Genomic DNA, 26,819 nt, shown 5'->3' with positions numbered 1-26,819 from the left:
GACCTCCTCCATGTCTCGTTGTTGTCGTTGTCGGTGATCAGGCCTACCATCGTCATGTCATCAGCAAACTTAATGATGATGTTGGAGTCATGCTTGGTCACACAGTCATGAGTGAATAGGGAGTACCAGAGGGGACTAAGCACCCACCCCTGCGGTGCCCCCGTGTTGATGATCATCGTGGGAGATGTGTTGTTCCCTACCCATACCACCTGGGGGCAGCCCGTCAGGAAGTCCAGGATCCAGTTGCAGAAGGAGGTGTTTAGTCCCAGGGTCCTTAGCTTAGTGATGAGCTTTGTGGGCACTATGGTGTTGAATGCTGAGCTGTAGTCAATGAACAGCATTCTCACATAGGTGTTTCTTTTGTCCAGGTGGGAAAGGGCTGTGTGCAAATTGTGGATCTGTTGGGGCGGTATGCAAATTGGAGTGGGTCTAGGGTTTCCAGAATGATGGTGTTGATGTGAGCCATGATCAGCCTTTCAAAGTACTTCAGATAAAGAAAAAAATGGATATCATGAAATTGTGGAGAAAAAAATAATAAATAGTTAAAAAAATATATACACCATTTTTTTGTTGGTTAAAACGGATTTAAGTTTCCCAGCATTAACCTCCCCGGCCACTAGGAGCGCCGCCTCTGGATGAGCATTTTCTTGTTTGCTTATGGCCTTATACAACTCGTTGAGTGCGGTCTTAGTGCCAGCATCGGTGTGTGCAGGTATATAGACAGCTACAAAAAATATAGATGAAAACTCTCTTGGTAAATAGTGTGGCTAACAGCTTATGATGATATACTCTACCTCAGGCGAGCAAAACCTTGAGACTTCCTTAATATTTGATTTCGCACACCAGCTATTATTGACAAATAGACACAGACCGACATCCCTTGTCTTACCAGAGTCAGCTGTTCTGTCCTGCCGGCAACTGTATATTATCCATGTCGTCATTCATACACAACTCTTGAAACACAAGATATTACAGTTTTTAATAGTCTTGAATGGAGCTCATCCAGTTTATTCTCCAATGATTGCACGTTGGCCAATAGGATGGATGGTGGAGGCGGGTTACCCACTCGCCGACAAATTCTAACAAGGCACCCAGACCTGCGTCCCCTGTATTCGTCGTCTTTTCTTCATGCGAATGACAGGGATTTGGGCCTGGTCTGGTATCTGGAGTAAATGCTTCGTGTCTGACTCGTTAAAGAACAAATCGTTGTCCAGTTCGAGGTGAGTAATCACTGTTGTCACGGCAGATTTCCTCCTCTTCTTCTGAAGAGGTGAAACAAGGATCAGACCAATATGCAGCGTGGTAAGTGTCCATGGTATTTAATATGAAAACTTAACATGAACACAAATACAAAACAACAAAGTGAACTGGCAACGAAACAGTCCCGTGTGGCACAAACACTGGAAGCATTCACCCACCAAATACCCAAAGAACATGGCTGCCTAAATATGGTTCCCAATCAGAGACAACGATAAGCACCTGCCTCGAATTGAGAACCAATCTAGGCAACCATAGACTTACATAAACACCTAGAAAGGAAACAGCCCCATAAACATACAAAACCCCTAGACAAGATAAAACACATACATCACCCATGTCACACCCTGACCTAACCAAAATAACAAGGAAAACAAAGAACACTAAGGTCAGGGTGTGACAGCTGTTCTGATATCCAGAAGCTCTTTTCGGTCATAAGAGACGATGGCAGAAACATTATGTACAAAATAAGTTGCAAACAATCACACAAAATAGCACAATTGGTTAGGAGCCCGTAAAACGGCAGCCATCTCCTCCGGCGCCATTACCAATGCATGCTGTATTCTTGACATAGCTCAACCTATGTAACTACTGCTGTACATACATTTTTCCTACTTACACTACCATTCAAAAGTTTGGGGTCACTTAGAAATGTCCTTGTTTCTGAAAGAAAAGCTAACTTTTTGTCCATTAAAATAACATCAAATTGATCAGAAATACTGTGCAGACATTGTTAATGTTGTAAATGACTATTGTAGCTGGAAATGTCTGATTTTTAATGGGATATCTACATAGGCGTACAGAGGCCCATTATCAGCAACCATCATTCCTGTGTTCCAATGGCACATTGTGTTATGTAATCCAAGTTTATCATTTTAAAAGGCTAATTGATCATTAGAAATTATGCAATTATGTTAGCACCGCTGAAAACTGTTGTTCTGATTAAAGAAGCAATAAAACTGGCCTTCTTTAGACAGGTGTGTGCCTTTCCAAATCATGTCCAATCAATTGAATTTACCACAGGTGGACTCCAAGTTGTAGAAACATCTCAAGGAAGATCAATGGAAACAGGATGCTCCTGAGCTCAATTTCGAGTCTCATAGCAAACGGTTTGAATAATTACGTAAATAATGTTTTCCTGTTTTTTATTTTATTCTAAAAACCTATCATTATGGGCTATTGTGTGTAGATTGATGAAGACTTTTGAATAAGGTGGTAACGTTACAAAATGTATAAAAAGTCAAGGACTCTGAATACTTTCCAAATGCTCTGTATGTGCAGTTGAAATTTGGCCATAGACTCAATGACCGAAAAATCGTATTTTCAACGTCTGTAAATGATGTATTTTCAACATCTGGAAAATACGTATTTTTGACATCCGTAAAATATGTATTTTCACTTTTCATTAAGCACCTACAATGCACCTTATTTCAAAGTCCGGAAAATGCTTATTTTCAACGTCCAGAAAATATAGATTTTGATGTCTGGAAAATACATATTTTCACTGTTCATTTAGCACCTAAAGTGCACCTGATGTCAACGTCTGTGTGTACACTACGTTTGAAACAATTGTATTGACTGTAGTCATCCATTGCCCTAGTTTGAGCCCAAAGCCTTTGTCCTCTGCTTCTTCCTGTGTGTGTCTGTCCAGAGGATTACCTCGCCTGCCCTGTCCTGTCCTCCCAGGTCTGCAGATTGGCAGCAGCGTTTTCCAATACCTAATGCACCCGTTTAGACTGTAATTACTTTTTCATAATTTAAAAGATCTAGAAGCTCTTTGCTGCTGTAACCTATTTACTCCTATTGGTGACACAGCTTGCATACTGTTTACAGTATAAGGCCAGGAATTTTTCCTGTTGACGGATTCAGAAAAAAGCTCCTGTACCTTACTATATGAAGTAATTAGGGCAAGGAAAACTTTTCCCTGATCACATGAGCTGTCCTGGAAAAACTTCTGACCTTGTACAATTTACCAGCATAATGGCATTAATTCTCAACAACAAATCTTCTTTTCAGATTGGGCTAAGTCCTTGGTTATTACTGTCATATGGTGCATTTTAATGCCGAGAATGGCTCATAGGGAGATTGGTCTGGACAGCCTGAGCTGATGTGATTCTGCCAGTCAAATTCCCTATGAAGAGATGAGACGGTGTGTTTTTGTTTTCCCCTGATGCTAAAACCCTGTCAGTCTGTGTCTGGCTGCTGCTTCTGACCCCACATACACTCCCAACGCACACCCGCCTCACACACTCTCACCTTAAACTCACCACACACACTTGCAGCCACTCTGGACGCCCACACACACTCGCCAGACACTTTGGTGGCTCCGCAGACCGCACACTCTCTCTGCAGCTCCTGACACATCTCATCCCAGCTTGTCTCTAAAGCCAATCCACAGCTGGTTATGGAACTAATTGGTGTTGCTCTCGGAACCTATTCTAACGAAATTCTTTGGACTATGATTCAATTACACCTCGAGACCGAAGACGAAAGCTCATTCAACGAACTCTGCGACTGTGAGAGGTTGCCACTTTTTCTCTCTTGCTTTATGTCTTCCCTTAAATCTTCCATTCTCTCCTTCTGTCTGTCATAAGTATTCTTCTTTCTCAGTCGACGAGGAAGGGAAAGGCTTAATATTTATTTTTCAAATGGTAAACGTTGGGACGGCGTGACAGAGGAGGTGTTTGTGTGTTCCAGGACTATCATGGGACCTCACGGCATCAACCGGGCCATCGAGAGATTGGAGTTCTGTGACTGCAAGAAAGGACTGGGTCAGTATAGAACTTCACCTCGTATGTGATGTGCATTATGAATACATGTAGCTACAGTGTATAATGTTTTATCAGGCTATAACTGGGGCCCAGAGGTTTCCCTGGTCAGGTTGTGAAGGAAAAAACCTTGGCCCTAGCAATGAATGTTTATTATAGCTGAGAGTCTGAGAGCGACATTTCCCCCCGCAAAAACTAGCTAACACACCGCAACTTTCTAAATAATGGTAGCTCCGATATTGTACCTCGAAATTGCCCTATATGTACTATCTGCTAGTTAGACAGAAGACCCCATAGATGTTATCTACTGGTGGTTCATATACACTACCAATCAAAAGTTTTAGAACACCTACTCATTCAAGGGGTTTTCTTTATTTTTACAATTTCTACATTGTAGAATAATAGTGAAGACATCAAAACTATTAAATAACACATATGGAATCATGTAGTAATCAAAAAAGTGTTAAATTAATACAAATATATTTTATATTTGAGATTCTTCAAATAGCTACTATTTGGCTTGATGACAGCTTTGCACACTCTTGGCATTCTCTCAACCAGCTTCACCTGGAATGCTTTTCCAACAGTCTTGAAGGAGTTCACACATATGCTGAGCACTTGTTGGCTGCTTTTCCTTCACTCTGCGGTATGACTCATCCCAAACCATGTCCATTGGGTTGAGGTCAGGGGATTGTGGAGGCTAGGTTGGATGCAGCACTCCATCACTCTCCTTCTTGGTAAAATAGCCCTCCCAACAGCCTGGAGGTGTGTTGGGTCATTGTCCTGTTGAAAAACAAAGAGTCCCACTAATCCCAAACCAGATGGGATGGCGTATCGCTGCAGAATGCTGTGGTAGCCATGCTGTTTAATGTGGGCCTTGAATTCTAAATAAATCACAGACAGTGTCACCAGAAAAGCACACACACACCATAACACCTTCTCCTTCATGCTTTATGGTGGGAAATACACATGCGGTTGATCATCCGTTCACCCACACCACATCTCACAAAGACACAGAGGTTGGAACCAGAAATCTCCAATTTGGACTCCAGACCAAAGGACAAATTTCCACCGGTCTAATGTCCATTGCTTGTGTTTCTTGGCCCAAGCAAGTCTCTTATTATTATTGGTGTCCTTTAGTAGTGGTTTCTTTGCAGCAATTCCATGAAGGCCTGATTCGCACAGTCTCCTCTGAACAGTTGATGTTGAGATGTGTCTTATTTGTGCTGCAATTCCGGGGGCTGGTTACTCTAATGAACGTATCCTCTGCAGCAGAGGTAACTCCGGGTCTTCCATTCCTGGGGCGTTCCTCATGACAGCCAGTTTCAACATAGCACTTGATGGTTTTTGCAACTGCACTTGAAGAAACTTTCAAAGTTCTTAAAATGTTCCTTATTGACTGACCTTCATGTCTTAAAGTAATGATGGACTGTCGTTTCTCTTTGCTTATTTGAGCGGTTCTTGCCATAATAGGGACTTGGTCTTTTACCAAATAGGGCTATCTTCTGTATACCACCCCTAACTTGTCACAACACAACTGATTGGTTCAAACGAATTAAGAAGGAAAGAAAGGCACACCTGTTCATTAAAATGCTTTCCTGATGACTACCTCATGAAGCTGGTTGAGAGAATGCCAAGAGTGTGCAAAGCTGTCATCAAGGGAAAGGGTGCCTATTTGAAGAATCTCAAATATAAAATATATTTTGATTTGTTTAACACTTTTTGGTTATTAGATTGTTCCATATGTGTTATTTCATAGTTTTGATGTCTTCACTATTATTCTACAATGTAGAAAATAGTAACAATAAAGAAAAACCATTGAATGAGTAGGTGTTCTAAAACTTCTGACCTGTAGTATAAAGTTTAACCTTCTGTCCCTTGTTTCTCATCCAGGGTTGAAAATCATAGGTGGCTACAGAGATCAAACACGGGAAGAGTTTGGGATCTTCATCAAGCGGGTGTTACCGGGAGGTCTGGCTGCTCAGGATGGTACGTTAATGTCTGGTTGTTGTCGTTTTTGTTGTTGTATCATTTACTACTATGTTGATAATAGGGCTGTCAAAGTTAAAGCATTAATTACAGTTAACTTTTGACATTTTAAATGCTGTAATTTTTTTGAAGCTGTTAATGGCATCTCCATTTCTTCACCCAAGTCTGTTTACTGATGGACCCTTTTAAGCACAGCACACACACATGCTCTGCTGTGCTCACTGGGGTGTAATATTAACTGGGTCCAAGGTATGGACCATCTATATCCAGGTTGCATCCAGTTTATACAGACAAACATTTTAATTTAGCACTCAGTGCGCACAGCGTGAGCAGCAACATCATCCCAAAAAATGACAGACATTGGATGAATATAACATTTTAATATCGTCGGCTGTGAGTGATGGAAATAAAATTGACCCCAGCGACAATTATTTGAATAATTCAATGGATGTTTTGTGCTCAAAAGTGAGGTCTAAAGTGTCTTATTAGGAATTTTCTGACTTCTGACTTCACTATGTGGCCGTCTATGGAAATTGTCTTTCTGGACCGGGTGTCAGTTAAACTGCAGTACCGAAGCAAAACTGGTGGAGCAGTCTAAACCGTGCTTCTCAACCAGAACACTGCCCCCCTTGGCTGTGCTGTGCTCTTAGTCTTGGCAGATAACAGCTCCTGGAGAGCTGCCACTATGCGTGCAGCTTTTGAGCAACAATTTCAAAGGAAAACTTACAGAAAGTTCAATCATCAACACATTCCCAGGCATTTCTTTGAATAACAGCAAAAACATAATTTGCACAGAAGTAGCTAACTAGTTATGCTAATGTTAGCTAGCTAGCTAACCAAACGAGAATGTTTACAATGCCATGGCTTCTTGATTTAACTCATTTCCCACAATTATTTGAATCAGAACAGGACATCCATTCCATTTAGCTACTGGTTTTGTTGTAGTTCTCAGGTCAAAACATTTAAAGTAACTATCCAGTGTTTCCACATTTCTATGAAATACCAAAGGAAATAAAAAATAAGAGTGATATAGTTTTCCCTCCAATTTTGTATTTATTAAGTATTTTAAAAATCTCCTTTTCTGTGTTGGAATGGTGTGGCTGTATCCCAACAACAGAATGATTTGGGCGTATACCGGTCATAAAAAATATTAACGCAAATAAACACTGGCCAGCTCATCCTCCTCAGGAAGATGACATCATGAAACAGTCTGTTTGAGATACAAGTTTGAGGTGGAGTCTTTTCTCCAAGGTATGCCTTGGCCACAAAAACAAGTACAGGATGAGTCAACAGCATTATTTGGGTATGAGTTAACAGAATATGAACTTTTAAAAGTGTGATTTTCCCTGGACAATTACTTTAAGCAAATGATCCCAATTCTTGTAGTAGCAGCTTGTGACTAGTTCATGTTGAGGAACATGGATAAGTAACCTAGCTTAGGCTATATTTAATAGCTGTATTATATTACACCTGCCGAATAGCGCATGCTCTTAACCTGTTGAAACTAGGGGGCACTATATAATTTTTGGAAAAATAACATTCCAAAAGAAAACGGGCTATTTTGTCAGGACAAGATGCTAGAATATGCATATAATTGACAGCTTAGGATAGAAAACACTCTAAAGTTTCCAATACTGTAAAAATATTATCTGAGTATAACAGAACTAATATTGCAGGCGAAAGCCTGAGAAAAATCCAATCAGGAAGGGAATCTTATTTAGAAATCCCTGCGTTCCTATGAGTCCCTATTGAGCAGTGAATGGGATATCAACCAGATTCATTTTTCTATGGCTTCACTAATGTGTCTAGTGTCACAATACATCGTTTCAGGCTTTTATTTTGAAAAATGAGCCTGAACGACAACATTGCGTCAGTGGTCAGCTGAAGGCTCTGAGTGATTTGTGCATAATAGACAACTTTTTGAAGATCTGGGGACCCATGTCAAATCTTTTCAGTCTCCTGAGGGGGAAAGGTGTTGTCATGCCCTCTTTACAACTGTCTTGGTGATAGTTCATTGGTGATGTGGACACCAAGGAACTTGAAACTCTCGACCCGCTCCACTTCAGCCCTGTCGATGTTAATGGGGACATGTTCGGCCCGATGAGCTCATTTGTCTTGCTCACATTGAGGGAGAGGTTGTTGTCCTGGCACCACAATGCAAGGTCTCTGACCTCCTCCCTATAGGCTGTATCATCGTTGTCGGTGATCAGGCCGACCACTGTTGTGTCGTCAGCACACTTAATGATTGTGTTGGAGTCGTGCTTGACCACGAAGTCGTGGGTGAACAAGGAATACAGGAAGGGACTAAGCACGCACCCCTGAGGGGCCCCAGTGTTGAGGATCAGCGTGGCAGATGTGTTGTGCCTACCCTTACCACCTGGGGGGCGATTAACTCAATATTATTTTTTATGTCGTTTGACAGCCCTAGTTGATAAACATCCTCTGTTGCTGATGATGACCAAATGCTCTCTCTCTCTCTACTCCAGGACGGCTTAGAACGGGCGACCTCGTTTTGGAAGTCAATAATATGAGTTTAGGTGGACGAGTAACCAACGAGAGGTAGGTCAGTAGTGCACAGTGGTAGACTCTGAACCTAAGGTGTGAATGACGCTATACTAGATTTCTTGTTTATTCTTACTGATCCTTAACTTATTAGTCTCTAAAGCATGTTTCATTGACTTTTGTCTTTCAAACATGTTTTCAATCAGTCAAATCAAATGTATATATAAAGCCCTTTTTACATCAGCAGATGTCAAAGTGCTATACAGAAACCCAGCCTAAAACCCCAAATCTACTTGAATGCCACACGTTGCATAAAAAAAACTGGATTATGTACATAAAGGGCTATGATGTGTATGTCTACTGTATTTACAGTACATTGGGAAAGTATTCAGACCCCTTGACATTTTCCACATTTTGTTACGTTACAGCCTTATTCTAAAATGGTTTAAATAGTTTTACTCCCCTCATTAATCTACACACAATACCCTATAATGGCAAAGCAAAAACAGGTTTTTCAAGATTTTTGCAAATGTCTAAAAAAAATGTTTACATAAGTATTCAGACCCTTTACTTTGTTGAAACGCCTTTGGCAGCGATTGCAGCCTCGAGTCTTCCTGGGTATGACACTACATGCTTGGCACACCTGTATTTGGAGAGTTTCTCCATTCTCTGCAGATCCTCTCAAGTTCTGTCATGTTGGATGGAGAGTGTCACTGCACAGCTATTTGTAAGTTTTTCCAAAGATGTTTGATTGGGTTCAAGTCTGGGCTCTGGCTGGGCCACTCAAGGACATTCAGAGACTTGTCCCGAAACCACTCCTGTGTTGTCTTAGCTGTGTGCTTAGGGTCGTTGTCCTGTTGGAAGGTGAACCTTCGCTCCAGTCTGAGGTCATGAAGGATCTCTCTGTACTTACTCCGTTCAGCTTTCCCTCAATCCTGACCAATCTCCCAGTCCCTGCCTCTGAAAAACATTCCCACAGCATGATGCTGCCACCACCATGCTTCACCGTAGGGATGGTGCCAGGTTTTCTCCAGATGTGACACTTGGCATTCAGGCCTAAGTGTTCAATCTTGATTTCATCAGACCAGAGAATCTTGTTTTTCATCGTCTGAGTCCTTTAGGTGCCTTTTGACAAACTCCAAGCAGGCTGCCATGTGCATTTTACTGAGGAGTGGCTTCTGTCTGGCCATTCTTATAATAAAGGCCTAATTGGTAGAGTGCTGCAGAGATGGTTGTCCTTCTGGAAGGTTCTCCCATCTCCAAAGAGGAACTCTGGAGTTCTGTCAGAGTGACCATTGGGTTCTTGGTCACCTCCCTGACCAAGGCCCTTCTTCCCAGATTTCTCAGTTTGGCCAGGCGGTCAGCTCTAGGAAGTCTGCTGCTTCCAAACTTCTTCCATTTAAGAATCATGGAGGCCACTGTGTTCTTGAGGGCCTTCAATGCTGCAGACATTTTTTGGTACCCTTCCCCAGATCGGTGCCTCGACATAATCCTGTCTTGGAACTCTACGGACAATTCCTTCGACCTCATGGCTTGGTTTTTGCTCTGACATGAACTGTCAACTGTGGGACCTTATATAGACAGGTGTGTGCCTTTCCAAATCATGTCCAATCAATTGAATTTACCAGAGGTGGACTCCAATCAAGCTGTAGAAACATCTCAAGGATGATCAATGGAAACAGGATGCATCTGAGCTCAATTTCAAGTCTCATAGTAAAGGGTCTGAATAATTATGAAAATAAAGTATTTCTGTTTTACATTTCTTTTTTTTATACATTTACAAAAATGTCTAAAACTGTTTTTGCTTCATCATTATGGGGTATTGCATGTAGATTGATGAGGACAAAATGTGGAAAATATCAAGGGGTCTGAATACTTTCCGAATGCACTGTATGTCTGAAAGTGTTCCAAATGGCAAATGGCATCCTATTCCCTATGGGCCCTGGTCAAAAGCAGTGCACTATAAAGGGAATAGGGTGCCATTTGAGACGCATAGTTTCCTGAAGCTGGGTGTTGTGTTAAAACGACTCTCCTCTCTCCTGTGGTCCTATAGGGCGGTTGATATCCTCCGATCAGCGTCAGCCTCCAATCACATGTCTCTGATGGTTGCCAGGGACGATGAAAGCAGGTAACCAAGGCTGACTTTATTTAATACATATACACATATATATATATATTTTTTTTATATAATTTTTTATATATTTTTTTCTCATCAGAAGTTTTGCCGGTCTTGGTTGAAATTATTTATACTTTGGAGTATTTAACCAATCATTTCAAAAGTTCCAATCCTGACCTCAAAGCACAGAAAAGAAAAATGCAACACACAGTCTTGTCTGATTTGTGCTGTGTCACTGTGTGAAAGAGTAACACTATGATAATCACTGGACCTTTTTGCTCTGAGATGAACCTGAGAGACCTCAAGTGTGGAGTCTATGCCCTATTATTTTTACAGTAACTTACATGCAGCTTGGTGGCTGTATTTCACATTATAGTACACCTACTGACATTTTTTTAAAACTTTTTTGACAGGGATGTGTCTTTTCCACATGAGCCCTGTATAGCATAACAGTGTGTAATATAAATAAGGTCACTTCAGCATGTACTGTGTAATGACATACAGTACAATACCGTCAGATCGAAGGTATTATACTTTTAAAGAAGTATACACATAGGAGTAAAATTGGTACAGCATTCTCACTCACAGGTGCAACAAATATTGCCTCTTACAAGGCACGCCTCAAAATATGTTCTAAAAATATGGTACAGTACTGTGTTCTGTGGGGTGGAATTACAGTACCTTCGAAATACAGCAATATTCTCACAATGCGCCATCATTTTACAGCATGCTGTTAAACATTTTAGAATGTTTTATGGTTGATAATATCTCAAATTACTGTATAAATTACAGTTTTCCATTGCAGTGTAGTGCTTAGCCTCTGTGAGGTTGTATGTAGTCGATGTACAGGGTGCACTACATCAGAGTACTTCATCATTGTTGTCACTACTGAACGACGCTTAATCTTGTTAGGAGCTGAGTGGTGATTTGTTTTTGATCAATCTAAAAATAGGGTTAATACAGTAAGAACATTAAGGGGCTTTGGTAGTGTTCGCTCATAGACAAGTCGTCCCAAATGGTGCCCTATTCTAATATTGTATTGTCATATATAATGTAATAATAATATTATATTCTTAACCAGAGTTTCAAATAATAAAAAATAAAAAATAAACTAATCAAAAATAGTTCACTATATAGGGAATAGGGTGACAGAAACAGAGTTTAGGGAAGAAAGGTAGAGTGTTGTGTAACAGTGTTTGAGGCCTTGATGTATAAATAATATAATACTACATGCCATTAACAAGACGCTTTTATCCAAAGTGACTTACAGTCATGTGTGCATACATATGTCAAATGCGCAGATTCAGAAAAAGGCTTATGACAGGACAGATAAAGCACATTCATTCATAGCTGCAAGGGTGTTTGCTTCTATTGCATTTGGCACTCTTTTCAGAATACTTCATAGTTATATTCGAATGATGCAGTTACCAACCTGTGCCAATGAGAGAGAGCCAAAGTGATCTATAGAAATAACTAAAGTTCATCAATCAAGACTTGATCTGAAAGCAGAGCTGCTCTGAAACAGAGCTCAAAGTAGTGTTGTTTTTGAGACCACCTAAAGTGAGACTGATTCAAGACCAAGACTGGAGCAAATTGTGTCTGAGTCAAGACCAAGACTGGAGGGGGGGTGAGACCGAGTCAAGACAAAGACCAGAAAAATGCAAATTAAAATTCAAGACCATGATTGTAATTTTGTCAAATCACCACCATATTAAGAGGTCAAAATGTCCAGTATTTCTGTGTTCATATTTCAGAACAACATGGATTCTTTAGACATTTAGAATAGTGAAAACATGCATGCGGAGGGAAAATAGAGCCACTCTACAAATTATTACTAACCCAAACACAGTGGGGAACAATGGGCATTCTACACCTGCAGAGAAGGGCTAAGGATGTATAAAATACAAATTATTATAATAATAATAATAATAATAATAATAATAATAATAATAATAATGATTATTATTTTCAATGATGTTCTGATTTTATCTCTTTGGTTTTTGTTGGAAAGGGTTAACACTGAAGAGAGAAAAAGAACATTTCAGGAATTTCTTTGCTGGTCTCTGGGGGAGATAAATCTAGCTAGCTAATCTAGCTTGGCCATCAGAAGCTAGATAAAGGATCCTGCCATTCAACTGTATTAGGGCAACATTGGAGTGACAGTGGAATCAACCAACCACATTTTGACTTAATGGGTCGGACCACTTTTACAAAAACACAGTTTTTGTAATTTACCGTCAGATTTGCACTGATAAACGATGGGAAATTGTAGCCGCCTCATCCTTCTGCAGCTTGCCTGCCAATGCATGCTTGTCCCAACCAAGCACCCAAGCTAACTGGCTAAAAGTTGGCTAGCTTGCTAGACAGCTACTTTCAGACACAAATGAGAGAACACCTCATTCTGACCATTTTACCTGCCGTAGCAGAGCTGGTTAGGCTGTTTACATGTTATCTAGAGCGTTCTTGAGTAACTATTACTTTTATAAAAACCTGCGCTTACTGACTATAAATAGCTATCGTGAATTTGTGAACGCAAGAGATACGCTAACTGGATAACAGTCGATCAAGTTATTGCTATCTAATCAAATGACACCTGCATCTCTAGCTGTGTATAGCCACCAAAAAATGATATGAGGGGGAAAAGTCAGTCACTCACCCACTCCTCCAACGGCATGACATGACATCCTCCTAGCAGCTAGCTAGCTAGCTAGCGATCGAGCTACTATTAGGCTCCATGTTTTTCGCTTGCTCCATAGATACGCTAGCATATTAGCCACGTTATGACTGACTTGTGATCATTGCCAGGCCCATCCATGTCTACGCCCCTGATGCGCATCAAAAATAGCCTACTAACCAACACTTCGCACTAAACTTTTTCAATACCTGGCTTGCATACTGGTATATATAATTTCCTACCCTACCGGCTTCCGATGTCATTCTTCTGTGAGCTGCACACTTGCTGCCTGATGATGATATTCTGTTGAACCTAGGCTTTGTGTGCGGCGCGCATGTGAATATATTTCACGTCCTTTGCGATTGTGCAGGCTACTTTCTGCATGATTTCTCTTTTGTACTAACTACATCATTGATAAATCGTATACCTCCACCACACTACTTTGATATGCATCCGTAAGGATTAAGAAGTATATACGCAAAGCCCACTGAAAAAAAGTGGGTATATGGTTTATAGCTGCTTATACCATCCACTAATGTTACACCATTTTGTGTTTTACAAAAAGTGCATTCTCCTACATGAGTGCGCTGATATTACGGTTGCTTTCTTTTTATAATCACGAATCTGTCACAACCCGAAGGCCTATATGTTCGCCACTGCGCAAACGTCTATAATATATATAAAGGCTGTTTAGCGAATGCTTCAAGAAATACGCAGTTTTATGCGCTGACTTAACGGAAGCTGATAATTATGAGTTTTTTTACTCCGCTCGTCTCGGGAAGAAATGATGAGTCCTTATTGTCCGAGGCCGAGTCAAGACGGAGTACAACTGTATCCGACACCGAGACACTCAATATGTGGTCTCGAGACTGGACTACAACACAGTCTCAAAGCCAGGTCAGTAATATTACCTCAGAATGCTGTGATGAGTCATTCAGCTGGTTAAAGTTAAAAACGTACATAGCATCCTCTGTGACTCTAGTTCTAACTGCTGAGGAAAGGTCTCCGTCCTCTGTCTCTCTCCTGTCACGTCTCACCCTGTATTGTACACCGGGCCTGACATAAAGGGACCTGGCACTCTGCTAGGCTCTGTGCTTTTCATTGTTTGTCAGCCACAATACAGTCGGCCCAACCGCCAGACAACTAGACATATACAAGCTGACATATTAGGGACAGAAGACTATCTGGGCTCCTGAAGTGGACCCTTCTCATCCAGAAAAAAAACAGGGTGAACAACCTACAGATTAATTAAACTAGAATGACAGTCTCATTCACCGTTGCACAAAAAGAGTTGTGCGTAAACCACACCCCAAAATATTCAAATAAACTGCCACCCCTATATTTGAATTATCACGAAAAGATGAAAGAACCTGTGCAAACAATCACTCCGAAGGGCTCAATGGGTTCTTTGGGTCAGTTTGGTTCCACAAAGAACTCTCAAGGAACCCTCATTTATTTAGTGTCTATGACACAAAACTGAATCCCAGATCAGACAGTTGGTGGCAAGAGGTCAATCCCTCTCTCCAAGACATACTTATTAGGTTATGGCTGGGCTCCAACAAGGGCTCCAAGCACCTAGACTCTTTACCCGAACTCCTAAGACAGTAGACTCTTTACCGCAAGATTAAACTGGATTAGCAGCCTGATTTGATATAGCTCAAATAATCCTAATCTCAACCACTGACAAAGAAGTCACTTTTAATGAGCCCATACCCATCAGATGTCACTGGGAATCAATGTCTCTCTGACCATGGGAGGGAGACAGAGATCTACTGCACTGTTTCTATGGGTGAATTGACAGTGTGGGTTTGTGTGTGTCTTCCAGGCGGGAGTTCATAGAGTTGATGAATAAGTATGGTTCTCAAAGCAGTTTTAAAGGAAGCTCAGGGAGAGTCTCCCCTACACAGCTGTCTACAGGTGAGTTTCTGTTCCTAGGACCTTTGTGTCCCAAATGGCTCCCATTTGGGAAAAGGGCCCTGGTTAAAGGTAGTGGACTATATAGGGAATAGGGTGCCATTTGGGAATCATAAACTGTACCTAAGACCTGGTTGTCCCCCGTTCCCCTCCTCATCTCCATGTAACACTATAGTCTCTTAACCATTATCTTCCTACTTTCACACTCCTAATTCTCATTCATTTTCCCTTTCACAATCCTTACTCTCATCCGAATTCACAATTGTTTTCACCTTCTCCAACTGAGTGCTGGCCCAGCTCCTCTCGCAATCCACCTCCCTCTCCAAACATCCTTTCACCGACACTCAAATTCAACACGGCATTATTTAAAATAATAGAGCACTGAATCCTACCTTGAGATATGCATGAAAACATTGGGCAACAATGTGGCTACGTGTGTAGGTGTTTCTCTATGTTAATCAAAAGAGCTGTTTTTACACCTCACAATGTGTGATTCATTATTGGCTCCTGTACCAATGTATGTCATCGATCGGAGGTAACAAACCTCTTCTCTCTCTCTCTCTCTCTCTCTCTCTCTCTCTCTCTCTCTCTCTCTCTCTCTCTCTCTCTCTCTCTCACTTCCCCCCCAGGAGGCAAGACAGACACGGCCTCCTCCTCTTCCTCCTCCAGATCTACCAGTCCCACCAGCCAGCTCCTCAGCCCTAAAGAGGGGGTCACAGGACCTCCTTTCACCCCTGGACCCCTCTATACCACTGCCCCCCCCTACACATCGAACCCTAACACAACCCCTACACAGCACGTCTTCAATAAGTAAGTGTCAGGCAGAAATAGAACGAGACAGTTGAAGCACCGGGAATATTGCACTTGTTGTCACTGTCTATTTGTCCTCATAATTTAAAATCCAGACAGAATGTTTTTTCCAGAGAACCAGATAGATATATGGCCAGGTTATATATCCCTGATGTCCTTGTGTCACTAAGATAGATTGAAAGGTTGTAACAGTTTATCCTTGATATCCTTTTATATAAGATCTAGTTGTGTAACACAAAACAATATATTGAATGTGTGCATGATGCTTAACAGTCACGTTGCTCGCTGATAGAAGAGAAACCCTCACATGTATAGAAGGAGAGAGATAGAGAAAGATACAAATACAAAGGAAGAGAGATTTGTTCAGGGACAGCCTGAATGAAACCGATATGTTTTTGTGTGTTTATTTAATCATGCTCACAGTCTGTGTGCTAGTCTGAGATATACTGCACACTCTCACTTCCTCTTCCTCTCTCCCTGACTGCCCCTTTCTATCTTTCTCTCTTTCCCTGCCCTATTATATACTTCTCTCTCTCTCTGTCTCTCGACAGCGTCATTCAGTTGATATGCATCTCAAAGGGAACAGGCCTGGGCCTCATCATAAAAGGCGGAGCTAACCGAGCCGAGGGACCAATGGTGTTGATTCAGGAAATAATACCTGGAGGAGACTGCCAGAGGGTGACTTGTCACTATGTTTACCTTTTGATACAGGGAGAATCAGGTGTTATTCATGTGTTTTTACATGGGGTTTTGTGGGAAGACATAAAGTGTGAGATGGGAAAAATGTGTTTGTTCAACTGACAATGACCATGTTTATTATAGTCAAACTATAGGCTAATGATATGCTCTATCTGCATTGCAGGACGGTAGACTACAGCCAGGAGATCAGCTGGTGTCGATTAATAAGGAGTCGTTAGTTGGAGTGACCTATGAGGAGGCGAGAAGTATCCTGACATGCACCAAACTCAGGTGGGGCGCACCTGTATGACTTTACCTGAATATGTATTGACAGGATAAACCTCCCAAGGTCTACCACCTTGTTTTCAAGGGGTTCCTGTATAAAGATACAGTAGAAGAAGAGTAAACATATCTACTGTAGTAATTGTGTGAACTGTAACCTAGGATGCGTTCATGGCACCCTATTCTTTAAATAGCACACCACTTCTGACTTGATCCCTATGGGCCCTGGTAAAAAAAATAGTGCCATTTGGGATGTATTCATATTTACTACTTTATAAGTATTCCAATCCATTCTCATTTCTCTGTCCTTCTTCAGACCAGACCCTACGGTGGAGATAGCGTTTATGAGACACAGGTCTTCCTCCAGCTCTGCTTCCTCCAGCAGTGGCCCCCAGAGCCCTATCACCCCCCAGGGCCCAGTCAGCGGAGCCCCCGCAGTGCCCCCCATCAGGAAAGAGACCATGGCTGTGCTGGGGGCCCTGCCTCCCCCTGCATCACTGCTCCAGCACAGGAGAACCACACTCCCTGCAGCCCTCCCTGGTGTTCCCCTGGTGGTGCCCAAGATCACCTCCACCCCCAACCCCGCCAGCGAGACCTTGCCATCTGTCAACCTTAGCCAAGTTAGAGGCTGAGGCTCGAACACACGTTCAACACACACACCCACTCACACCAGTCTTCTCTGAAAATGGTTATTCCTCCTATATAGTATTAATGGTTGGTGTGGTTTGTGTGGTTGTGTCCTGCAGGTTCGAATGAGAACAGAACAGACGTGTGTCTCCTCCCCCCGTCAGAGTCCCAGCACCACAGATGCCAAGCCTGGTGAGATCTGTCTACTTCTCTATCATCTCTGTGTCTCTGTCTCTGTTTTTCTCTCTTTCGCTCCTCCAATTATTTCTCTCTCTCTCAGCCTCTCTCTCTCTCAGCCTCTCTCTTTTAGCCTTCCTTTCTCTCAGCCTCTCTCTCTCTCTCTCCTTCTTTCTTCTTCTCTCCCTCTCTGTCTCACCTTCACATTTGCCTCTGGGCTAATATAACTATTCTGACATGTCTTAGTTATTGATGTACATTTGGAACATGGTGTCCCATGGCTTTAAGACATGTCCCAGTCCCACCCTCCCATACAGTACACCTACACTTTGAATGCATCACAAATGGCACTCTATTCCCTATGTAGTGCACTAATTTTGACCAGGGCCCATAGGGCTCTGGTAAAAAGTACTGTACTATATAGGGTATAGGGTGCCCTTTGGGACTCACACCTCCAGGTGGGAACTATACTGGGAAAATGGTCACTGTAGCTCCCTCCAGTAACCACGAGCACAACCGTTCCTTGATTTTAACTGGCGGCTTTATTCTGTAGTTTTAGTCAGAATTATCACCTTCCGTGAGAACTATAAAGTAAATGAAAAATACAGTTAAGCACACTCTTACGACCTTATCTTACGAGTGACTTATTAGCTTGGTATAACTCTGAAGTGCTTACATACATAACAGTTTAACCGGCGTTATAACAGGTTCAGATTAACACATGAATAAAGGAACAAATACCTCATTGGCTGCTTATTACAGAAGGGAGGAAATCAAACTTCACACTTATTATTCCTGGCATGAATTCACACTTCATCCTAACATACACTCTTCAACCTTTATGAACTACACCCGATGACATGAAAACTTAGCTAACGCAGCGCAGGATTGCCTTCCCTCCAAAGGTGTGTTGCTACAATAAGGATCCCCGTTACAACAGTATTAGCTACGTAGTTCCGCTTGTATTATCATTTCCCCCGCACAGCGGACACATAAACAATTCAAACAAAAGACAACGACATAACCTGTAAGTCTAACTGTCAGTTACAGTCACAGCAGGTTGTAAAGAAGAGATTAATAATCAAATGAGGGTGTGCCTTTTAGCCCTTATCTCTCTTCACAGGACAGAGCCATGTCATAAACACAGTCAGTGAGTCAGGCAAACAACCAGCCCAAGTAATGATGTGACCTATACTTGAAACCTACATTTGAAACCAGTTCTAACATGATAACTTGTCAAACTCTCACGCACACCTCACTCCACGTGTGTCTCTGTGTAATTTCAAGGGTTCACAACTGTTCTGTGCGTTGTTGTGTATCTGTTCTGTGTTATTGTTCTAGGCAGTTTTACTTCACTGAACTGGGTTGTACAGTTCTAAAGAAATGTACTCTGCTCTACTCTGTTCTATACCACCCTAAGCAGTTCAAAGCAATTCTATAAGGTTATGTGGGGCACCAAAGTTCCCCCTTGTGAGAAAAGTTAAGTATATTCTATTCTGCTCTATAATGCCCAATGTTGTCTTCTAGAGTTGGCCATATGAGCCCTGGTCAAAAGTAATGCACTATATAGGGAATAGGGAGCCATTTGGGAACCCAAAATCAGATATATCAGAGACTGTTGCGTTGGTACATAGAGAAGATACACAGCAAATTATCCAGTGTAATTATTTTTGACAAAAATCACACTGAGAGTGTTACTATTTGAATAAGGCATTACACTTAGCAGTGTGTTAATGTAACACTTCTGGTGCCTATATGGGTCCACAGACTCAACACTTTCAGTGTTGATTTAACTCTGTTTGTTTTTTAACACTGGAGATTTGGCTGTGTAGACTGGTAGGACAGATGTAGCGTGGTGTGGTGTGCAGCCAGGAAGGAGGAGATCGAGTGAGGCGGGAGACGCTTCATCTGAATGTGTCAAAACAAGACATGTCTATTAGATGGAAAAAGGCTAATCTGGCCTTGGATGTCTAGTCTACACAGTCTAAGGGACATTTCGTCCCACACCTAGAGGTGTCAAAAACAAGACACTGTCATCTTCCGGATGGAATCCCTTCTCAGAATAATGTTCTTCGAGCGGCTTTGGTATGATGAGTGATGTTGTCTGGATGTTCTGTGTTGCTCAACATGTTAATGATCAGTTGATACAGAGATGTGAATGATTGGCAGATAGGCTTCCTTCAAGTGTTGCCCAGAATGTTAATGTTCAGTTGGTGCAGCCATTTAATCAGATATGACTCCTGTGCACACATTTTAAACGTTTACTGCATTTGTCAACGTAACCTAAAACTGTTTTACATACATTGTCTACCTTCTTTACCTATACTAATTACCTGAACTACCTCGATTTACCACTTACAAACTTTCAATTTGGTCTAATAATAATAACAACATATGCCATTTAGCAGATGCTTTTATCCAAAGTGACTTCAGTCATGTTTGCATACATTTTACATTCAGGTGGTCCCGGGAATCAAACCCATTATCCTGGTGTTGGAAACGCCATGCTCTATCAACAGAGCTACAGAAGACTATATCTGTATATATACTATATCTGTCTGTCAGAGGACTGTACAAAGGACTGCATATGTCTATCATCTTGCTATGTCGTGAGCTTGGTAGATTTTTAACAAATATAATGTGGTGGTTTGAAAAGCTGTGAAGCAGAGCCGTCCATCAGAATAGTAATTTCCTCCCTCGTTCTTTCTGTCTTTTCTCCTCTGTGCCTTTCTCTCTAATTATGCCTCGCTCCAGACTCTGTGATACTGTCTGTTTACACCTGTAGCTCACCTGGGGTGCGTTCAGTTCACTTAAACGTTTGCTACATCGCTGAGCATTTTTTTTTTGTTTGTTTTGTTTGTTTTTTAAAATATTTTATTTTTGCATTTTCCAATTAAGAACATTCAAAACAAAAATGAAAAGATATTAGACAACGATAGGACAAAGTGACAGTAACAGACAAACTTAACAAAAATAAATTATAATTATAGTTATATAAACAAACATACAATAATAAAAAAAATAATAAAAAAAAAATATATATATATATATATATTGTTTTTTTTTCAATTTAAAAAATAACGAGACATTGGATCACCTGCCGTAGGCTACATAATATACATTACGTGTGAAACATTATGTGAGGATTATATATAGATTCAATAAATGAGATGTGGGGGGAGATTCTCCATATAGTCAATAAAAGGTTGCCAAATTCTGCAAAATGTCTTTAACTTATTCCTCAAGCAGTAAGTGATTTTCTCCAAAGGGATACAACTATTAACTTCCGAAAGCCACATTGCAACTGGCAGGGAGGAATCCAATTTCCATTTCAAGGCAACACATTTCTTGGCAATCGCTAGCAATATTTCTGTTAGCTTTATAGTATGGCTTTGCCTAAGATTGGTGTTAGTAAAGTTACCCAGTAGACAGACCTCCGGGTCTAAAGGGAATGCAACCCCGTGAATTGAGGATATGGTATCGCATACCCCCTGCCAGAAACCGTGTAGTTTTGAACACTGCCAAGTGGAATGGAGGAATGTTCCTTCATCTGAGCCACATCTAAAACATAGGGAGGAGATATCTGGGTTGAACCCGTGCAGTCTAGATGGGGTGATATAGAGCTGATGGAGGAAATTAAACTGGATCAGTCTGTATCTGGAGTTCAATGTGGATGTAACCCCATCCCTGCATAGGTCACTCCATAGATCCTCATCAAGATCAATACCCAGATCTCTCTCCCATCTAAGTCGGGGTTTATCTAGCCCAGGCAGTGTTAGTCCTGACATAAGAGCATTTTAAACACGGGAAATGGTCTTGAACAGTGGTTGGTCTGCGTGGCAGAGTTGTTCAATAGGTGACATCTTAGGTAGGTTCCATTGTCCCTTGAGAGTCACCCTAATAAAGTTTCGTAGTTGTAGGTAGCTAAAGAAGTCCCTATTAGGCAAGTGGTATTTCTGTTTCAGCTGATCAAAAGACATAAGAACTCCCTCCTCGTAACAATGTTCCAGAAGAGTGATCCCCTTATCAGACCATGGTCTAAAGTTACTATTCTGGAAAAACATAGGGATCAATCTATTGTTCCATAAAGGGGTTTTAGGGGAAAGGAATCCCCCTCGTCCGAACAGCTCATGCAGTTTGCACCATTCCAGGACAGAATGTATGATTAAAGGGTTGTCTGTGATGGTTTTTATAGATTTTCTGTCCCATTTGTAAAACAGATCTGCCCCAGTGTCATCATTTACCTCAAGCTTTTCAATGTTCAACCATGAGGGAGAGGGACCATTGTCAAACCTCTGAGCCAGAAACCTAGACTGTGCAGCCCAGTAGTACATTCTAAAATTGGGGAGGTTTAAGCCCCCTTGACTGTAATCAAGGGTCAGTTTATCCATGCCAACCCTAGGGGTTTTGCCGTGCCAGATAAACCGTCTGGTCAGCTTGTCGAGAGAGGAAAAAAAATGCTGCGGGAACAGGGATAGGGAGAGATTGAAACAGATATAGAAACCTGGGCAGGACATTCATTTTAATTACATTGATTCTACCCAGTAGAGTGAGAGGTAAGTCCATCCATTTACAAAGGTCAACCTCCACCTTTTGCAACAAACTGGCCAGATTGAGTTTATAGAGGTTGTTCAGATTACCATCCACCATTATGCCCAAATATGTGAAGCCCATAGGCGACCATCTAAAAGGAAACTTGTGCTTGATGGTATGATGGTCAAACTCAGCCCCAGAACCAGCTGGATGAGGGGACTGAGGCTTCAGTGTGTTAGTAGAACAGGTTTGTGAACTCAGCCCCAGGACCAGCTGGATGAGGGGACTGAGGCTTCAGTGTGTCAGTAGAACAGGTGTGTGAACTCAGCCCCAGGACCAGCTGGATGAGGGGACTGAGGCTTCAGTGTGTTAGTAGAACAGGTTTGTGAACTCAGCCCAAGGACCAGCTGGATGAGGGGACTGAGGCTTCAGTGTGTCAGTAGAACAGGTTTGTGAACTCAGCCCCAGGACCAGCTGGATGAGGGGACTGAGGCTTCAGTGTGTTAGTAGAACAGGTTAGTGAACTCAGCCCCAGGACCAGCTGGATGAGGGGACTGAGGCTTCAGTGTGTTAGTAGAACAGGTTAGTGAACTCAGCCCCAGGACCAGCTGGGTGAGGGGACTGAGGCTTCAGTGTGTTAGTAGAACAGGTTAGTGAACTCAGCCCCAGGACCAGCTGGATGACAACGGTAAGATTTCGCTTTTATCAAGATTGACCTTATATCCAGAGAAAGAACTATAACACTGTAGTAGGATCTGCAAGTGAGAGAGGGAGTGTTCTGGGTTTGTTAGGAATAAGACAAGGTCGTCCGCAAAGAGTGATAATGTATGGGTATGGGGGCCCACTTCAAAGCCATGTATGTCAGGGCACGTTCTAATAGCCTCAGCCAACGGTTCGATGGCGAGGGCAAAGAGGTGGGGGCTAATTGGGCAACCTTGTCTGTTCCCCCTATAATGAGGGAAAGAGGAGGAAGTAATCCCATTAGGAGATTTGTAGAGTGATTTTATCAAATTTACAAACACGGTACCTAAACCGAACTTTTCCAAGACGCGAAAGAGGTATTCAACCCTATCAAAGGCCTTTTCAGCGTCGATGGAGACTGCGACACCAGGTATTTTGTTTTTGTTAGCAAGGTGAATTATATCAAAGAACCTTCTGAGATTATTGGAGGACAATCTATTAATTATGAAGCCAGTCTGATCTGGGTTGACCAACAGGGGAAGACATGACTCCAGTCTCTTAGATAGCATCTTGGTGACCAGTTTACAATCTGTGTTAAGGAGAGAGATTGGTCTATAGGAGGCGCACTTTAGAGGGTTTTTCCCTTTCTTGTGGATTACAGTAATCACTGCTTGAGAGAAGGACTCTGGAAAGCAGTTGTCTTCTCTGGCTTTTTTAAGTACCTCCATAAGGTAGGGGACCAACAGCTCCCTAAATTCTTTATAGAACGCTGGAGGGAAGCCATCCTCCCCAGGAGATTTATTAGAAGGTAAGGATTTAATGGCCTCCAACAATTCAGGGACTGAGAAGTGTTCACTCAGGCGCTCGCTGTCTTCCCCTGACAGGCATGGGAGGTTGAGAGAGGAGAGAAAGGAGTCTATCTCTGATAGATCATCGCTTGATTGGGAAGTGTAGAGGTCTTCATAGTATTTCTTAAAAGTATTATTAATTTCAGTAGGGTTGAAAGATATCTCTTTAGTGAGAGTTTCTATGGCATTAATTGTCCTCTTACTTTCCTCTGCTTTCAGTTGCCATGCCAATACTTTGTGAGCTTTCTCTCCAAGCTCATAATAACGCTGTTTTGATTTAGTGATGGCCCTCTCAGCTTGATATGTGTTCAGAATATTATATTTACGTTTTTTATTTACCAAAAGCCTGTATAGATCTTTAGTCGGGCCTCTTTGGTAGGTTTTCTCTAGCTCGGAGATTTCAGATTCAAGAGCACTCAGTTCCGCACCGTGTTTTTTCTTCAGCCCTTTAGTATAGGAAATAATCTGTCCCCTCAGGTAGGCCTTCAATGTGTCCCAAAGAATGAAGCTGTCAGGAGCAGAGGGTTTGTTTGTCAAAGTAAAAATATTGATCTGCTCTTTGATCAATGCACAAAATTCAGGTTGCTTTATAAGTGTAGAATTTAGTCTCCATCTATATGCTCCATTTACCTTGGTAGGAATGGAGATTGATAATACCAGAGGAGAATGGTCACTAAGCAATCTGGGGAGATACTCGACATCTAACACTCTATGAAACAGTTGTGTCGAAAGTAAAAAGTTATCTATGCGTGTGTGTGTCTTGTGTGGGTGTGAATAAAAAGAGTAGTCCCTATCCTGTGGGTGCAACTGTCTCCAGATGTCTAGTAAATTGAGATCTTTCATGAATGACATGGTGAGCTTGCCGGCTTTGGTAAGAAGTGAGGGTTTATCAGAAGACCTATCAAGAACTGTATCTAAACAAAAATTAAAATCTCCTCCAACCAGTAGCCATCCTGGTGGTGCTTGAGCAACCTGAAGGAAGACATTCTGAATAAACATATGGTCATCGAAGTTAGAAGCATAAATATTCAATAGGGTCCAAGACTCTCAATAGGGTCCAAGACGTGTCTACTTATCAAAATTGCAGTTCCTCTTGCTTTGGAGTTAAAAGAGGTTGCAAAAACTTGTCCTACCCATTCCCTCTTCAATTTCTTGTGTTCACTGGCTGTAAGATGTGTTTCTTGTAAAAACACAATGTCAGCCTTTAATTTCTTAAGGTATGTATAGACTATTTTCCTTTTAATCGGGCTGTTAAGACCTTTTACGTTGAATGTGACATATTTTAGTGGATTAAGCATAGGTTGGGTTTCAAATATGTAACTGAATAGAAATCTATCATAAGCAGATAATTAGGAAATGTTTCAACTTTGGTTTGAGCACAAAAGTGACCTGTGTGTCTCTTTAGGAAGTAAACAATAAACATAGAAAAAAGGAAGAAAAAAAATCCCACCCACCCCGATTGTCAGACTAGAACAACAGTCCCAACAATCAAACATGAATACACTTGTAGAGATACGTTGCTGCTCGCTTTCCATCTTGCTCTTACTAGCTAAACCTTGGCGTAAACTAAAACCTGTGAGCTCTCTAAATTGAAAACAAACGTTGTGAATAGATATTTATGGCTGATGTTAGAATATTTACTGCCCACAGTAAGGGCTGCTTGAGTCTCTTTACGAAAGTTTAACATAAATGAGGGGGAAAGCAGTGGGCCTAAACCCACTTATTGCTTCGCCCAGTAGATATGGACTAAACCAAAATATACTCTCCTGTAAATGTAATAGAACTCACCCCGGGAAGATACGGTTAGTTGAAAATGTACAAATCAATTAAAGTGACCGGGAGATACCAGCAGTTCAATCCGGATAAGAGAAAACAAACAAACTGCATTTTATCCCCCAGAGAGACCGTCCTGGCTCAGACTCAGACGTTCCTCAGTTCTTTGAGAAAAGTGTGCACTTCTCCCGGTGTGTTGAAGAGATGGCTTTGGCCTTTGTATTGAACTTTCATCCGCGCAGGGTGGATGAGGTAGCCGGTGATGTTCTTCTCCTTCAGTGCTTTGGCGGCAGGTCTGAACTGCTTGCGGCGTCTGGCGAGGTCCGCGCTCATATCCGGGAAAAGGCTGACCCTCTTCCCATCGATGGCGATGTCCCCTTTGGCTCTTGCGAGTTGCAGTATCTTCTCTCTGTCTTGGAAACGGAGGAACCTGATCAAGACGGCTCGTGGGGGCTCATCTGGCCGGGGTTTCGGCGCTGATGTTCTGTGGGCCCGTTCGATTTCCAGCGGCTTGGTGCAGTTGGTTATGCCTAGGACCTCGGATCCATTGAGTGAAGAAACGGACCGGGTCACGGCCCTCGCTGTCCTCTTTCAATCCCACCACACGGATATTACTAAGTCTACTCTGGTTCTCCATCTGATCTACTTTGTTTTTGAGGTAGGCATTGTCCTTTTGCAGTTGTGTCAAGACCTGGTCATGTCTAGCGATGGTATCTTCAACTGTGCTAATGCGCAGCTCTGCCTCAGTCGTTCTCAAAAGGAGATCCTTCATGGAGGATTTCAGGTCGTCAATGGGAGAATGGAGTTCAGCCGATTTCTTATCGATTTTCAGAGAAAGACCTCTGTTACCATCCTGAATTTCCCGGAGGAGAGTAGCCAGCATGTTGGCAGGCTCGCAAGAGGCTGCTGAGAGCAACAGTCTGGAACTGTCGTCTGAGTTATGAGGGCTAATGCTAATCTTGCTAGCTGTAGCGTTATCGTTATCTTGGGAATCAACAACGTTTTGGTCGTCCTTCTTGCCTCTCGGTCGGGGGTCCATGGCTCTTTGGGAAGGTAAGTACTTGACAATTTATCAGCCGATGTTAGAATATTGTTTCAACGTTGTTATTTAGGTAAAAATATAATAACATTGAAGAGCTCGGTTTGTCAACGTCTGCTCAGCTCCGCGGCATCACGTGTCTCATCGCTGA

General features: G+C 42.0%; 1 protein-coding gene across 2 annotated transcripts in view; it reads left to right on the top strand.

Annotated features, from left to right (window-relative positions):
• Positions 1–3,285: 3,285 nt before the first annotated feature.
• Positions 3,286–26,819, top strand: part of LOC118397771 (syntaxin-binding protein 4) — a 49,858-nt gene continuing 26,324 nt past the window's right edge. For both annotated transcript variants that reach the window (XM_035792656.2, XM_035792652.2), the window contains exons 1-10: positions 3,286–4,028; positions 5,919–6,014; positions 8,501–8,573; positions 10,570–10,644; positions 15,132–15,223; positions 15,850–16,030; positions 16,582–16,708; positions 16,893–16,999; positions 17,307–17,610; positions 17,737–17,809. In XM_035792656.2, coding sequence (XP_035648549.2) covers positions 3,962–4,028; positions 5,919–6,014; positions 8,501–8,573; positions 10,570–10,644; positions 15,132–15,223; positions 15,850–16,030; positions 16,582–16,708; positions 16,893–16,999; positions 17,307–17,610; positions 17,737–17,809 — 1,195 coding nt within the window. In that variant the 5' untranslated portion in view covers positions 3,286–3,961. The remainder of the gene's footprint in view (positions 4,029–5,918; positions 6,015–8,500; positions 8,574–10,569; positions 10,645–15,131; positions 15,224–15,849; positions 16,031–16,581; positions 16,709–16,892; positions 17,000–17,306; positions 17,611–17,736; positions 17,810–26,819) is intronic.

Source organism: Oncorhynchus keta, chromosome 2, assembly GCF_023373465.1.
Source record: "Oncorhynchus keta strain PuntledgeMale-10-30-2019 chromosome 2, Oket_V2, whole genome shotgun sequence".
Lineage (NCBI taxonomy): Eukaryota > Metazoa > Chordata > Actinopteri > Salmoniformes > Salmonidae > Oncorhynchus > Oncorhynchus keta.
Note: the sequence above shows the minus strand (reverse complement) of the source record. Positions and strands in the feature narration are given on the sequence as shown.